We start from the raw sequence: 15,657 nt of genomic DNA on the forward strand, positions 1-15,657 counted from the left end.
TTAGTTTTTCTCAGATTCACCATTTGGAATCGGGAATCATCTTCATTCTGTTTTGTAATTTTTTTCAGAATAAAACTACCACTGCAACATTTTCTTGCCTGTATCCTGTCTGTGGTTTGGCCCATGAAAACAGGCAACTATGATGCAATCCCTGATGTTCACTCACTCTCCTATACTGCTTCAAAATTAAGATAAATATTAAGTATTTGCCACAGCTATATTGAAAATATTATAGAAGTCTGAGATTTTCTATGGACAGTTTGCTGTTCCTCTCCAGCTTCTAAAGCTTCCATGTTTATTTCAGTAAAAATCCAGTAATCTGATTGACAAGAACAACACCTCACAAACTATAAATACTCAAACAATATTTATCCTTTTAGACAATCCTGTTATTTTTAGCTCCTAAATAACAGGTCTGACAGCTTGAAAAGAACTAAACACATAATTTACATATATTATAGTGTGAAAATAAAAAAAAGGACAGCCACACTTCTTCTTCTTCTTTAAAAAGCTCGGTTTACCCTTCCAGTGATTCAGCTCTTCTGGACTACATCTGACTGGAAGAGAAGCCAAGGTGGCTTAAGAAAAGAGGTGGCCGAGGTACGCTGGCATGTAGGTGTGTTACAGTTCTGCCTATAATGGCTACACCAAGCAACATCCGTGAGTGGGAGGAACACCATGTGTGAGGCTGAGAAAGAGAGGGAAGGAGAGAAGGGGAAAAGAAGTAAAGTTGAGCTGCTGCTGATGTCTGTGGATGGATTGATAGACAAGAAAGCTGCAGGATCAAAGGTGCTTTTTGTCACTGAATGCCGAGGTAGTCAGTGTTACAAACTATAAAAAAAACTACGCTGTATTCACCAGTAGCTTTATTTTTGGATTAAAATGTGTGGCTAAAGTTTAAACAACGTATACCTATAATAATAAATATATTAATTTGATTCATTATATAGAGTGAAATATTTCAAATTTTTGTTACTAGTAATTTGTTACTAGGGCTGCACAGTGGCGCAGTTGGTAGCACTGTGGCCTTGCAGCAAGAAGGTCCTGGGTTCGATTCCCGGCCGGGGTCTTTCTGCATGGAGTTTGCATGTTCTCCCTGTGCATGCGTGGGTTCTCTCCGGGTACTCCGGCTTCCTCCCACAGTCCAAAAACATGACTGTTAGGTTAATTGGTCTATCTAAATTCTCCCTAGGGGTGTGTGTGTGTGAATGGTTGTTTGTCCTGTATGTCTTTGTGTTGCCCTGCGACAGACTGGCGACCTGTCCAGGGTGTACCCCGCCTCCCGCCTGGAACGTAGCTGGAGATAGGCACCAGCAACCCTCCCGACCCCATTAGGGACAAAGGGTGAACGGAGAATGGATGGATGGATGGATGGAGTAATTTGAATGATTATGTCTTAATGAAAACCCTAAATTCAGAGTTTCAGAAAACTTGACTATTGTGACAAAGTTAAACTGTAGAAAATCAGAGTCACGTCCTAATTTGGTGCTCTAAACCTCTGCCTAGAACACCAGCAGAGGTTTAGGTGGCTCTAAATTGTCTCTCTGTCTGGCTCAGTAGGCTGCACAGTTATAGGGAAGACTGCTGATTGTACACACAAAAGGTAATTGCTAAAGAATCTGGCTGTTCATAGACAGATGTATCCAAACATATTCATTGAAAGTTGAGTGGAAGGAAAACATGACCCTACATGAGGGTCGCTGTCAAACCAACCTGGGCTTCCATGTTACCTCAGTAGAACCAGAGACTGATCACCACTTGTGCACCTGTTTTCCCACTTCTTCCTTCCTCTCAATTTTCCTATAATATGATGGCACAATTTAGTAATGGCCTTTTTGTGCTATGCACTTACATAAAAGCCTTTAGCCATGATCATAAAATAAGGGAAAAAATGCTGAGTTTAGTAACATCCTTTGGTTTATGTTCATGAATTTGAAGTACTACTTGGATGGTTTGTGTTATTACTGGGGTGTTTCACGTCTGATAAAACAAAAGAATTTGCAAGAATATTTCCTGCTCGCGGTTTCAAATTATGCAAAAATGATCAAAAATGGATATTAAATATTTAAAGCTCTTCTAGCTGTCTAAACAGAAACAGATTACGGTCATAAATCTGATCATATCTGTGACATGCGAAGCTTAAACATGCAGTTAAATGTCACCAAGCATTGCCTGCTCACCCGTGCATTTTGCATGTGGCCACGCAGGCCACGTGTACGCACACAGAAGTCAGTGTTTGCAGAATAATTGATGCTGCGTGCCTCATTGCACATAAATATGAGATACCCTGAATCCTGGTCTGTTATTTTTCTTGTCAGAGTAGGATAATTGGCATCAGAGCACACATTTTTGAAGTTGGAGGCAAATTTGCACTGAAGAAAGCTACAAAGAGGAGGGGAAAAAACAGTAAAGTAAAACTGAAAGTGACAGGCTGAGTTAGAGAGCGAGAGAAAAGGAAATGGAACTAAAGTCTGGCTTGTAGCACATGTAATGGAGGAAACCTGATCATTAGCAAGGAAGGCAACAAGCTTTTGATGTTATTCAACCAGCAAGCGCAGCAGATCACTGGACACTAAGCTTCAATGGTCTCCACCCGCAGGGGGACAGATCGCTTCTGCAAACAAGCGCACCCCTGCTCACCCACTTAGACACATTCACATGATTCTCCCAAGATAGGGAGAGGAGCCCCTGTACTGTGAACAGCTTGGGTAGATGGTGAACATAAAGTCACGAACACAGAGTGGAAATGACTGACAATCTTGATCAACAAAAAGATGAATAAGTTAAAAATAGCCAAAAATCTCACAAAAGACTGATTTAGTTTTGCCGTTCTTCTCAGGGCGAGCATGACTCTTTCTTTTGAGCATCAACTCTGCTGAAAAATATTTCTAAATGTCAGCTTTTATGTTCCTACCACAGCTCTGGAGAAATTGCTTCTCCGATCTACTGCTGCCTTTGCTGAACGTTGGGGAAAAAAGAAAAAAAAGTCCATCACAGAATAAATGTTCGCATAAAAATCTCAATAATTTAGGACTTATGCTGGCACACTTAAAAAAAAGAAAGAAAGAAAGAAAGAAAGTTCAGCATGTATATCGACTGAACCCCCTCAGGGAAACACTGAGGCATTAATTACAACATGAAATGTGATATAGTGACTGTTTTTCACATGCAGGAACCTGACAAATTGCCTCTGATGTGTAGCCTTCCTTTCTAATTACTGGCCCCAAGAGATGAAGCGCTGGGAAGAAAATCGCTGTGATCCTATAAATAAGACTGGCGGCTGTTTTTTTTTTTTTTTGCAACAACAGCTAATGACAACAACAATGTCAAAACATTTGCAGGCCGCATGTATAACCTATTGCACAAGCTTTAAAAAAAAACACATAGCCTTTAAGTTTTATGTGCTTTACTCATGTGGTTTCATGTGGTAATTTCCCATCAATTTTCTATCTGCTGCTGCATTTACTAATCAAAAGTGGGAGGGGCCTTTGTTCTCTGTTGACCAATCAGAGCAGAGCGCAACTAAAATTACAATGCAATTAGTTTTGGTGTTGCATGTGTGAGTGAACATAAACACAAACTGAATAGGCTGCAATAAAAACACGCAAGTTTTCAATAATGTGCACTTTGGAAAATGTGAATATTAATGTTAACGTTTTCTGTCAATGTTGAATTACGCAAACAGAAACACCAAATTCTACAATTAGAAGTATAAAATGTTAATATATATGGACTAGTAGAGCATGGAGTATATTTGCCCATATTGGCTGCTGCTGGATGTCTATTTTGGAGGCTGTGTATGTGCTACACAGAATTAATAATTTAAGAAAGTCAGATCCAGTGCTCAACAAATTGAACAGGAAGTAGCTATCTTTCAACTTTTTTCCCTGAAGGTTGGATATGAATGAAATGTAAAGATCACTGCTGAGTTTAAAAATCTTGTATGTTTTGAATTGTGTAGAGAAGGATAATTAATCTCCAAGACTGATAAATCAAGAAGATATGGTTGAATTTTAAGTAATGCAAATCGACTGCAATGTACAGAAAGTCTGCGATTTTACCTTCAATTTTTAAGAATTGCTTTTCTAAATACCTTTAAAGTCTCTTTAACTGAAATAGCAAATATAAATGCAACCATCTATTGGCGTACAAAAATCTTTAAAGTATGAATATTTTCATGACCTCAAAGTGTGACGCTCACAAGTTTTGTTTTTGATGTGGATGAACTTAGTTATCTAATTTGTGAAAGCTCTTAACATAATTTACTGAATTTAGCTATTGATTAATGCATTAAACCTTGAGGGTGAAAACATCCCTACTCATGCGATTGTGTTTTATTTACACTGATAGTTTGTTGATATTTCTGGACATATAAAAGAAAAACAACAGAATGACTTTTTTCTTTGCTTTGGATCATAAAGCCGGCTGCACATTTCCAGAAATCTACGTTTGACTGGCTGATTAGGACCTTGTAACGTCTTGTTGACCAGGTCTGGATTAATTTTCTTAAAATCATTTTAGATTTATTTAGGATTTATCATAAATAAATTCTTAATCAAGCACACAGGAATCAAAGAAAAGATTGATTTCAGAAATTCAAAAGCAATGACTGATCCCAAATAGCGGAGAGGCAATCAAGCAATGCGGAATTTTAGATCTAGATCTTTTCTCAGAACTCCGATGAAAAACATAACAAAATTAAAAATTAAAGGAAGAATATTGAACATCTTGTGAAGTTATACTTTGGTATAAGTTTCACAGACAATACTTAATACCATATAGAAACATTTAACATTTTAACATGTCACCATTCCATTATCAGTAACAGGACTTTGAAACAATCGTGCAAACAACTGGCTCTATTTCGATAAACGAATCGCATAAAATGAGCTGCTCACATCAGATCTTGATAACTCTGTCAACGCTTTCTTCTCATTAAAAAAATGTTTTTTTTATAAATAAAAGCAGGGATCCATTCTGCCTTTGGTAACATGTGAGGCTAGTGGCGTTAGCGACCACAACCGTTACTAGCAACTTGTTTTTAGCGCACAAACGTTAGTTCTTGGCTAGCTTTTTACCCATCAGTTGAAACCATAACAGACAATTACTCAAACTGGCAACAAGTCCTATCTAATTAACATGACCTCGTAAGCTACATTTGTCAACAACCAGAACAATATCAACCTCACCAATCCCGTAAAAAGCATGACCTCATGCAGTCAAGCACTGCTGGTTGTAAAAGATGTTTGTTAGGTGATTTATGTCTGTTTCAGTGAAGAGCCACTCCAGCAGGCTTGTTCCAACTGCAGCTACTTCAGGGAAACTTCAAAGGCAGATCTTACCTCATTTCAACCCAATTAGAGGCACTGACAAACACAACTGTGGCTCTGAGGATTTAAGATCAACCCATCAAGCTTTGGCATGCTTGATGGGTTTAATCAATTGCTGCAGAAATTGATTAAATTATCAGCTGTAAGACCAGCAGAAGCTTAATTTATATGATTTCATTTAAAGTTGTACAAAAAGCTTTAACCTCATGTAAAAATAAATAAATAAATAAATGTTTTAGCTCTTTATGTATTTGAGTGCAGAGGTTACCTGTGGAAAAGACAACATTTCTGGAAACTAGTTTGTAGTCAACAATGGAGAACTGCGGCAGCTCGATCCGCGTCACCCCGGTTACGGCCGACTCGCCTCCCTTCCAGTAGAACTCGATGTCATCTGTGGTGTAGCCATCTGCAAGAGAAGAAACACGAACACACCAAGGTGTAACCATCTGTCAAAGCCATCGCAGGAGACCAAGATATGCAGCGTTGCTGATCGTCCAACTGGGCTGTCATTCTGGAACTGGACAGAAAAAGAAATATAACATGTTTGAAGTTGCTTCAAAGAACCAGACGTTCCTTTAAAAGTAAAAGGCTTAATAGATTTCTTCAAGAGAATGTAGTTACCAGTTAAGGGTCTTACACTAATACACTAATTTAGATCAATTTTCACACATATACCGCACTTTTTACACCTAAAACCATCTTAGAGAAGAATAAAAACCGTATTTTATGTAGTAGCATAATCTCATACTAAAATCCAAATTTTACTTTTAGTACATATAATAAGAGGTTCTAAATATTTCAGAAAATAATTTGATTTAAAAAAAATATTCTTAAGAGGGACACTTACTGGTATCCAAGACAATATCTTTATAATAACTGCAACTGAGCTTGTAGAAAATCCCTCAGTGGTTGTGTGGTTATGATTCAAGAACCTATTTCCTTTTGACCCTCTTTAAATTGAGAAATAAAGGAAAACAGGTTTTAAAGGTAAGGCAGATGTGTTTTGATCTTCATACATTAGAAAGCTGCTCTCCCAAACTTGTTTATATCTACAGTCAGACCAACACAGGCCAAAAGATCCAGGAAGTCTTGATAGAGTCCATCATGAACTTTTTGTAATAACATCAAAAATAATAAAAATTTGCTGGTCTATGCCAGGAGACCTAAAATAGGTCATGAAATAATGGGATCCAAATAATTTGACCAAATCAACAAAGAAATGGTTCACCAGACACAAAATCAACTTCCTTCTGTCATCATCTCATATCCTAGACCTAAATCCTATAAAAAACACACACTAAGGCTTTTTATGATTTGTTGCCTGTAATCAAATACTAATCTTAAAGCGAATCACAATATTCATTGTACACCAGGCTGATCTCCCGCAGCTGCTACATCATAAAATTACCCAATCAGAACCGGCAAGCAGCAAGGGACCTGTGGGTGATTAATTCAAGTAGAAAAAAGCCGACTTCATCAAAACAAATTCTGTTTGAGTGTCGGCTAATGTCTCCATTGTTGCAAAAACAACCTTCCTCATATTCAGCCCGTTACTGAGCCGTAGTCTTTATCAAAAATTAATAAATTAATCTAGTTTTAGGAGCAAAAAAAACGCCCAGTACTCACAGCTCTCTATCTCCAGAGTGCAGTTCTGCTCATCCAGGGGATACCTCCTGAGGTCCATCATGCAAGCAGCTGTTGTTGTTATCCTGAAACACAACAAACAGATTGAGAAAGAGATAATCTCATTTTCTTCCCACTTCAAAATGATGGTAGTGATGCTTTTGTTGTGTGTTAATCCATTGGATTATAACCAAATGAACTATGTATGTGAATAATTTTGCCAGGCAGTACATATCAGACTATGAAGCTGCGGGATGTTCTGTATGCTAAGCAGTCTAGAATGACCGAAGAGTGTAAGGGACAGCAATAATCCAGTTAGCCTGAAGTATTAAGCTAAAAGCACCTGCTTGTGTTAGTCATCTTTAAAGCAAACTAATTATCCGCTTGTCTTTGCATCAAATTCCTGAGCTGGTTTCACATTAAAATAGACTCCTGGCATTGTCATCTCCAAAACACATTACTGCAGCGTCCCGGAGTCAAAATGTTGACTGCGTAAGCATGTACATAATTAAACTATAAGTCACTGACAGACACCAGTCCATACTGATATTTTACAATCTGTTTATCTCTCTGGCATAAAAAACTGGTCTCCCTCCAGCCTCTGATTAGGTGAAAAAAACACACAAAAAACGCAAACACTACTGCAAATGTTGGCACAGCTCAGTGCCTGCTCATCTGAATTGGGTCGCAAGGAGTTGTGGCTTTGTCTATGTGATCGCGAGCGCTCCGACGGCTGATGATCAGACAGTTAAAGTGAGGGGCAAAGTGAAATGCAAATTCAAAATGATTTCGGCTGAGTCTGACCTGATTAAATGCCGGCTGCTTGGCAGTTAGCCACTGGATGTCTTCATTTAGCTAAGACTCAGATGAGGCTGTGGAAAGCCATTAGCTGATGTTATTATGCTGTTAAAATTACACCAACAAAGTGGGTTTCTATAGCACAGACATATTGTCATTACTGTGGCACTAGATACAGATTATATTGCTTACAGACTGTAATAAATAAACATTTTTAGAGATAAATTATGCATTTTGTGTATCTTTGTCTAAACGATTGTAATGAAAGGTGATCAGATGTTCATTAAAACAGCCATTTTGTCTGACACTTGGTGTTAAGAAAACCAGTAATCAGCTCAACTTCATTTCCAGTAAGTATGAGCATCATTCCTCAGAACAAAGTATATTTATAATATATTCAGATTTAGAAGAGATGAGGCTTGAAGAAGCTTTAAAAAATAGACAGCATATAAAGACACAACCTTTTTCTCACTGCATGGCATTACTCAGTCAAAACTATTCCTGTTTTAGGAGACTAAAGGAAGAACATTTAGATTTTTGTATTAATGTCGACCAAATTTGAAGTGCACATACACTAAGGTTACAATGGCTTTTAAAAATGGTGGCATTGCTTAAAAGCTCCTTCTTGTTTAATTTACATAACATAAATTAAACAGTGGCATTTCCTTAACATGAAATCAATCTGTTTACAGCTAGATACTCAACTTTACCTGACTTTAATTTACATAACAGCTCTAATCAAAAACACCCCGGCATTTCTCCTCCGTACTTTGATCTCTTGAATGCTCTGTGAGGTCTATAAGTAGCCCACTAGGCTAAATGCTCTGAACTCCACTGGCATAATCAAGCATTGCTGTTTGACTTTAAAGTACTGACACATGCAAATGCAGGTATGCTAGCACACAGCCAAACAAAGACGCACACACACGCTTCTCTCTGCGCACTCTGACAATTCAAAGCTTGCATCCATATTCATAGGTCATGCCGAATCCTCTGAATTAGCCTGACAAAAACATCAATGGAGAACACAGAACAGGGGCTTCATAAAACAAGTATTCACCAACAACCTGGAAGCTGAGCTTTGCATTGTACAATATGTCTAAAATGTTCATGCATTTCTTTATTGTATTTAAAGACAATATGGGTCAGTCGCTTACGCCACCAAACTGATCATTGGTCAGCTAGAAGAGTTAGTACACAGACTTTATCCTGTTATTTATCTGAGATGGAAATCAGTAGCTGCATTTCCATTGACCATATAACTGGGCAACTTAGAATTAGGAAAACACATCTGCTTAACGTAAATGCCAATTTAGATAAAACTCATGTTTTTCGATAAAATGTTGTTTTGCGCTAGGACGAGTTGGTTTTTCAGCTCTACCAAAATTAGCGTATTTTGCAAAACTGCAATGAAAAGGCATCACGAGTCATGTCATCAACAAAAGGATGTTACTACTGGCAGAAAAGACAAAGATAATAACAGGAAGTGGTAGGAGGATGATGGCGTGGAATGTTTTTTAATGGCTTAGAGTGTGAACAAACTCATTTATATGTGATTCTAATTGCGTGTCTTATTAAATGAAAACAGCCATTTCAAAATTATGTTTATCGACAGTAGCTGAATATTGACAAAGTTTTGCTCACATTTGTGGGTTGAAAATTTGGGTGTGGTTTGACAAATGGGGTAGTAAACATCTGCAGAGACGGCCCACTTTTTGTGACCTCTCTCAAAAACAAAGATGTCCTTTGAGAAGTCAATGAGACAACAAGACCATACCTGAGCCCATATAGGACAGTCCCGTCTGGGTGAAGGCGAATCATGCGATTTTTGACTGTGACTCCATGAACAAAAGATTTCTTGTCATTGAGGAAGTAGGTGTCTGGGACCCACAGCTGGTCTGCAACCCTGTTGTCCAGAGTCAAGTTTAGTGGGATTCCTATGTAGGCTAGACGCTTGTCCCTCCAGTACTGCTGGAAATACATGGTCAGCGTGTAGTCCTACGGAAGAAGAGAGATAGAAAACAAATGATTATAAAAACTTAAATATTGATTTACCCATTTTACTACATAGGACTAGGCACATATAAACCAGTTACCTAAATGCAGCCTAGCCCCTCTCTATGGAAACCCTCTACTCAGTATTGTAAAGTACCATAGTGCATTGCACAAAAGGGCAGCATGACTCATCTAGCTGCAGCTTCATTGAACATTTTTCTGAGGAAGATTTTCAAAAGTTGCTCTCCCCATTGACTGAATCTTTCTAGTACAAGAACATTGATTCACAAGGCTGAATCAATGTTCAGACACCTGAAAGCTCTTTAAACCAATTTAAATTTAAATGGACTTTCACTCAGCCATTTGGACAAAAGTGAATTATTCTCAAAAGGCTGATTGTAATGCATTTTTACAAAATGTCACACTAGATCTTTTTTTTCTCCACACATAGCATCAGTTAACATTTAAAAACTTGTTCTAACTTCATTTCAATAACAAATAAAGGCATAATGCAATGTTAAATAACGCTTTAGCATTGACTTCGGACACATTTGGCACTGTAGCAAACACAATTTGATTCACAGATAAGCCATGCAGCCGTGGGTTTTAAGGACAGTTTGATTTCTGTGCCGTCCCTGCAAAGGAGGATTAACTCACCTCAAAATGCCCAACGCTTGAAAATGAAAGTGAAACTGACAGTTAGACCTAGTTTGATTTGGCTAATAGTTATCTAAACGCCATAGAGCATCCAGAGAACACAAAAATTTACTATTACAGACAAATACTTGCTCCTTAAATATTGGGGGGAAAAGAACAAAAATAAAAAAAATAGGACGCATTTAGAACTTTATGTTTACAAATGCGGCAGCATAATTGGATTTATTGAAAACACATACATTGCAATTTCAACAAAAAATATACATTTTTTTTTTTTGGTTATTTTTTAACGTCTCTGCATGAATGTATTATTGTTATATCCCTTTAAATTTCTGTGTATCAAACCAGCATGATCTGGCACTCAAGAGGAGTAAAAAACAAACAAAAAAACAAGACATAAGTCAGTCCTTTCGTGAGAATACACATAATCCAACAGTGCAAGGGAATACTTGTGTTTTGTATTAATTGGGTAATATTTGACCAGCGCAGAAGCTGCGCCAGAGGCCCCAAGCCCTCCCCCTTCATTCCATACCACATAATCCAGTTACTCAAGCTAACTCTTCCTCTCCGTCATATCTATTTCTCTCTGTTTGCACCTCTCTTTTTTCCTCCCCCTCTCTCTTTCTCTAGGCAGTGCAGTGATCTTCACCATACCCACTGTTGTGTTGAAATGAAACCTGCACCAAGCTGGCACTGCTAAAAGCACACATGTCCCCGTGGTGCCAAACGGAAACCAGAACGAGATTAAAAGCGTCCACTGCAATAAGCGCTGCTTTCCAAAAGACTCATGTGTGACCAAGCTGTTACATAACTTGAATAGTTATTTGTCTCTTTGCGCCGCCAGAAACACTGTTTCTGATGCACAACAGGTTTTTGCATTTTCATGAGGAGGGGAAGAAAATAGAATTCCAAGATAAACTCATGCAAATTCATCCCGATGTCTGAATTTTGTCTCTTTATCTATTTTTATTAACTTCATAATCAGTGAATATTTTATCCACCATGCAGATATGAGGAAAGGAAGATCTTAGTCAGCACAGGACACAGATTGGACACTCAGCATGACAAGAAAAGCTTATTGGCACCAAGCCATGGTTGTACAGTAATACAACCATGGCATGTTTGGTAGCCTGCAACCCCCAATCACTCTCGGATTGTAGTCTTTAGAGAGCATGTGGGAGGAAATGTCAGGAATTAATGTGGCAATTACTTCTGTGTACTGCCATTATCTTCCATTACAAATCGTCCTTTTCTGCCCTTTCTTGAACAAGGCTCCCACTTTCAATAGAAAGCTTATTAAATCCATGTAATAGAAGCAAATAGTTATAACTGTAAGGCACGAATGTCTCCAGAAATGTTGATCGGCAACTGCTGTATCAATGCTTAGCGTACGTTCAAATAATAAAAAAACAAACACTGTAGGTCATTTAATTTGTATTTTTTTATATTTGTTACTATTGAGTATATTTTTACCATTGAAAACATCTTTAAACCAAAGATACCCTGCTTACATCATTTCTCACATTAAAGTTAAATTTTTAAAGTGAAGAACTTTACTCAAGTATCAAATACATTGATTCTTTTTTGCATGTAGTTCTCTCAAAATGTCTCTACCCTCCACCTGAAAACACACTGGCCAGTAAAATGAAGTGCCATGGTACAACATATAAGTGGGAGAGATGACTCATGTACCTACAGCTTCAGCAAAAGTTTTCATGCAAAATTTTCAAAGAATTAATCCCCCCATCAGCCGAACATTTCCAGCACGGGAACAATGATTCACAAGGCTGAACTCTATGACGCCTGAAAGCTTATTAAACCACTGACGCTTCGTTTAAATTCAAATGGACGTTCAATGTGATTTTTATCAAAATGCCAAGCTGCTGTTATTTGTCCTCATTCAGGAACATTTTAGCTGACGGACACTTTTTTTTTTTAAATGCATGTTCGCCTCTCTAACAAACATTTTAATCAAATAGCTTGTATTCTTCTGAGAAAGAACCGCAACCACACATTTTACTCAACTACTTTAAAAAGGAAGGCACAATAACCACCGTATAGATATACAGGTAACTGTTACCTACAGTACAAAAATATCTAAATAAATATCTTTAACACTTTAAAATGGATGAAAATGACAAAAAAAAAATAGAAAACTGTCAGTTGATATTATCGTGCAATTTCTCAGTTTGGTTCCGTTCTTTCAGACAAACAAAGTCTGAGTCTATACTGGGAAAATATATATTAAAGAGCATAAATAACATTTAATGTATATTTACTATGAGCACAGTAAACAGATGCTGTTAGCAGGTTGAACTCACTGATAGAGCTCCACACTAAAATCACTTAAAATTTCAAACTAAACAATGTTAGCGATACCAGGCTATTTGACGCCGGGCTACCTACAGCTCTACTGAAGTCATCAATAAAAGCTTGTAGTCTAAATAAAACTCATCGACATTAGCCGTCTCTTTCTATTCCATGTTTCAGCCATGGGAACTATATGAGCTTGTCTTCTGCAATGACTTACAACAGAAAGAAGTTTGGCTTGCAAATGGATGGCGGCAAACTAAAAACCTTTCCATCAGTAACGGCAAATGTTCTAGTCCTATTGATAGCGGGAGCCTGCAGAGGGAATTTGCTGTCTGAATCCATCCTATTGTCTTTCTTTCTTTCCATTACCACTGTAACTTTACCCTCCATCATCCCCTCCGAATGATTGATGCCTTTCACGCTGCTTGGCTTTGACCCTCACTCCCCACCCGCTCCCTCTTCCACCGTACTTCCTCCTTTACGCCCGAGGCTGGCATCTTCCACTCGACGTGTTGGCAGGTGGGCTGCTCAGCGAACACCTCATAGGATCATAAATGATTTAAACAAACAGTGTAGCCTGTGTAAACATGCGGCCAAGAAGTCCTCATCAATGTTGTATGGAGACAATCAAAATGAATTTGAGATGAAGCAAGCACTGCTTTTGCAATACCTACCCAGGAGTCGGGTGTTTTTCTTTTTACTTTTTTATTTTTTTTTTTTAAAGGAAGTGAGCTCTGGGTTTCTATGAACTAGAACTGAACATTATAAATTATTGACACCTTGCCCTAGTCCCTAAAGCTCTGCTTTAATGCCGTTGTTTGTGCATTAGCATATGTTTTCCGCAATAATAAAGATGGTGACCAGTGGAAATGATTTCCAGCACGCCTTAATAATTTAATTAACCGTAGGGTATAATCATTTCCATTCAGGGTGTGCGAGAGTTCAGATAAGCAGAGTTTTGGCTGCGAACTGACCCATATTCAGTTTAATCTCTGCCTCTCCACTGCACTGAAAATGGTATAGCAACACAAGCAAAAGCGTCAAGGAAATGTCCTGTTTGTCACATTCTGCCCGTCAACAAAGCAAAAAGAAAAGAAGTTTATGATGAAGAAAAACAACAATATATACCGACTTCGTACTCTACATGAACCCTGATCCAGTAAAGCAGTTTTAGTCACTTTAATATAATTTGGGCGCGCTCTCTCTCCCCTCGGGATGGCCCTACAGTGGTAAATCACCGCAGTGCGGGGGAATCCCTCAATGATTTCCTACACCCCTCCTTCCACGGATATAACATACCAAAAAAAATAGCAGCATCCCTTATAGAGAGAGCACACAAGGATTTGATTGAAATGACTTTTTTCCATTAAATGACAGCATGCGCCTTCAATACGTCTGATACTTTTTATGATGTTTTACCTTCATAAATAGGAAACAGAGGAGGAAGAAATAAAGTAGAAATGTTCCCACCTATGCTATTCAGAATACATATTGCTTTTTATTGTCTATTAGTAAGTTATGACTGATTCAGTCTGCAATACATGACGTTATAGAATGACGTTTAGTGTTACAAGTGTAACCTGATTAGTAGTTCTAGAGCAAAAGGCTTTTAGTTCCACAAGCGGGGCCAAATATCAAATTTTAGTCTAAATACAATGGCTAAACATAAAGCCTTAAACCCTTTTTATACATTTTCTTGATATTTGGTGGAATTACTTTTAAAACTAGAACTTGGATAAAACATTTTGGGTTCCATAAGCTTCCCACAATGGCTTGCTTGAATCTTACCCCAGTGTGACTTAGGTTCGTCAGAGATCTCTGCTTTGTAAGGACGACCAATTTGTTGCCCTTTTGCCACTTGTTGCTAATTTGGATGTACACTGAAGGTTGTAGTCCATGTGGAAGACCTTTAACTTCCTGGTTCATGTCCTGGGATGTTGCCTGAATAGTAACATTTAAAGTTATTTTCCTCATGATGCTATCTATTTTGTGTTGTGCACATTAAAGTATAGAAGTATCGAAAAAGACAATAAGAATTCTGAAAGATTTTAACTTCAACCTGTATTCCCTATTTCAGTGTTAAAATATATCTTTTCTCCCTCGTTTCCTGTGACCTTCCCAGTGTCCTTCCTTGTGGAGTTACTTCTTTCCATCTTTTTTCATTGTATTCTAACTTTCATTCTTTCTTGTGTCTATTTTCCTCCCTCTCCCTTAGATCTTTTCTTGTGCCCTTACTTATTTTCTTTCGTTTGTCGGTCCATTCGGTTTCATTTCTGCCCAGTCTCCATTCCTTTCTTTGAGTCCTTCCTTTCATTTTATATTGCATCATCCCTTTCTTTCATTGACCGAGTCCTACCTGCATTCCTTTCTTGAGTCCTTCCTTCCTTTCATTCCTTGTCAGCTTCCTTATGCCCTCATCTCCGTATTCCTTCCCTTTTTCCCTACCTTGTCATTCCATCCTTTTTCCTTCCTTATGTTCTTTCCTGCCTGTATAGTGTCCTCCTTTCTGCCCTCCTTCTCCACTCTTCTTCTCTTTGCCTATTCCATATTTAAATCAGTTATAGTTAACTTTTGTACTTTTTGCATAAAATGAAGATAAAAGACTAAGAAGTCCAGAAGGTTGAATCTGGAAAAGTCTAGAATTTCCCCACAAGTGACCTGTGACCTGAATTAAAGATTGTTGTGGAAAGGTACAAGAGAACAAAATCGCTAAGAAAACTTGTTTGGTGATTACTAAGACTGTGGCAACGCCAAGATATCATTCACACTTATTCCCCAATTTGCAGCTATTCAACCAAGGCCTAATGGGTTGTGAAGCAGATAGCGGAGTCTTCATCCAGTCTTACAGCAACCTTTTAATAAATGCTAGAACATAGTGTTCCTGTTTTTGATAGCAGTGAAGTTTTTACTGCTTTCTTCCATTAGAGTAGGTGGAATCTTT

General features: G+C 38.0%; 1 protein-coding gene across 4 annotated transcripts in view; it reads right to left on the reverse strand.

Annotated features, from left to right (window-relative positions):
- LOC102228511 (gamma-aminobutyric acid receptor subunit beta-3-like) overlaps positions 1-15,657 on the reverse strand; it is a 59,292-nt gene that overhangs the window by 15,622 nt on the left and 28,013 nt on the right. For all 4 annotated transcript variants that reach the window (XM_023329618.1, XM_023329620.1, XM_023329619.1 and 1 more), the window contains 3 exons: positions 9,529-9,749; positions 6,957-7,039; positions 5,599-5,736 (listed from right to left, as the gene is read on the reverse strand). In XM_023329618.1, coding sequence (XP_023185386.1) covers positions 5,599-5,736; positions 6,957-7,039; positions 9,529-9,749 — 442 coding nt within the window. The remainder of the gene's footprint in view (positions 1-5,598; positions 5,737-6,956; positions 7,040-9,528; positions 9,750-15,657) is intronic.

Source organism: Xiphophorus maculatus, chromosome 24 (genome assembly GCF_002775205.1).
Source record: "Xiphophorus maculatus strain JP 163 A chromosome 24, X_maculatus-5.0-male, whole genome shotgun sequence".
In the NCBI taxonomy this organism is placed as follows: Eukaryota; Metazoa; Chordata; class Actinopteri; order Cyprinodontiformes; family Poeciliidae; genus Xiphophorus; species Xiphophorus maculatus.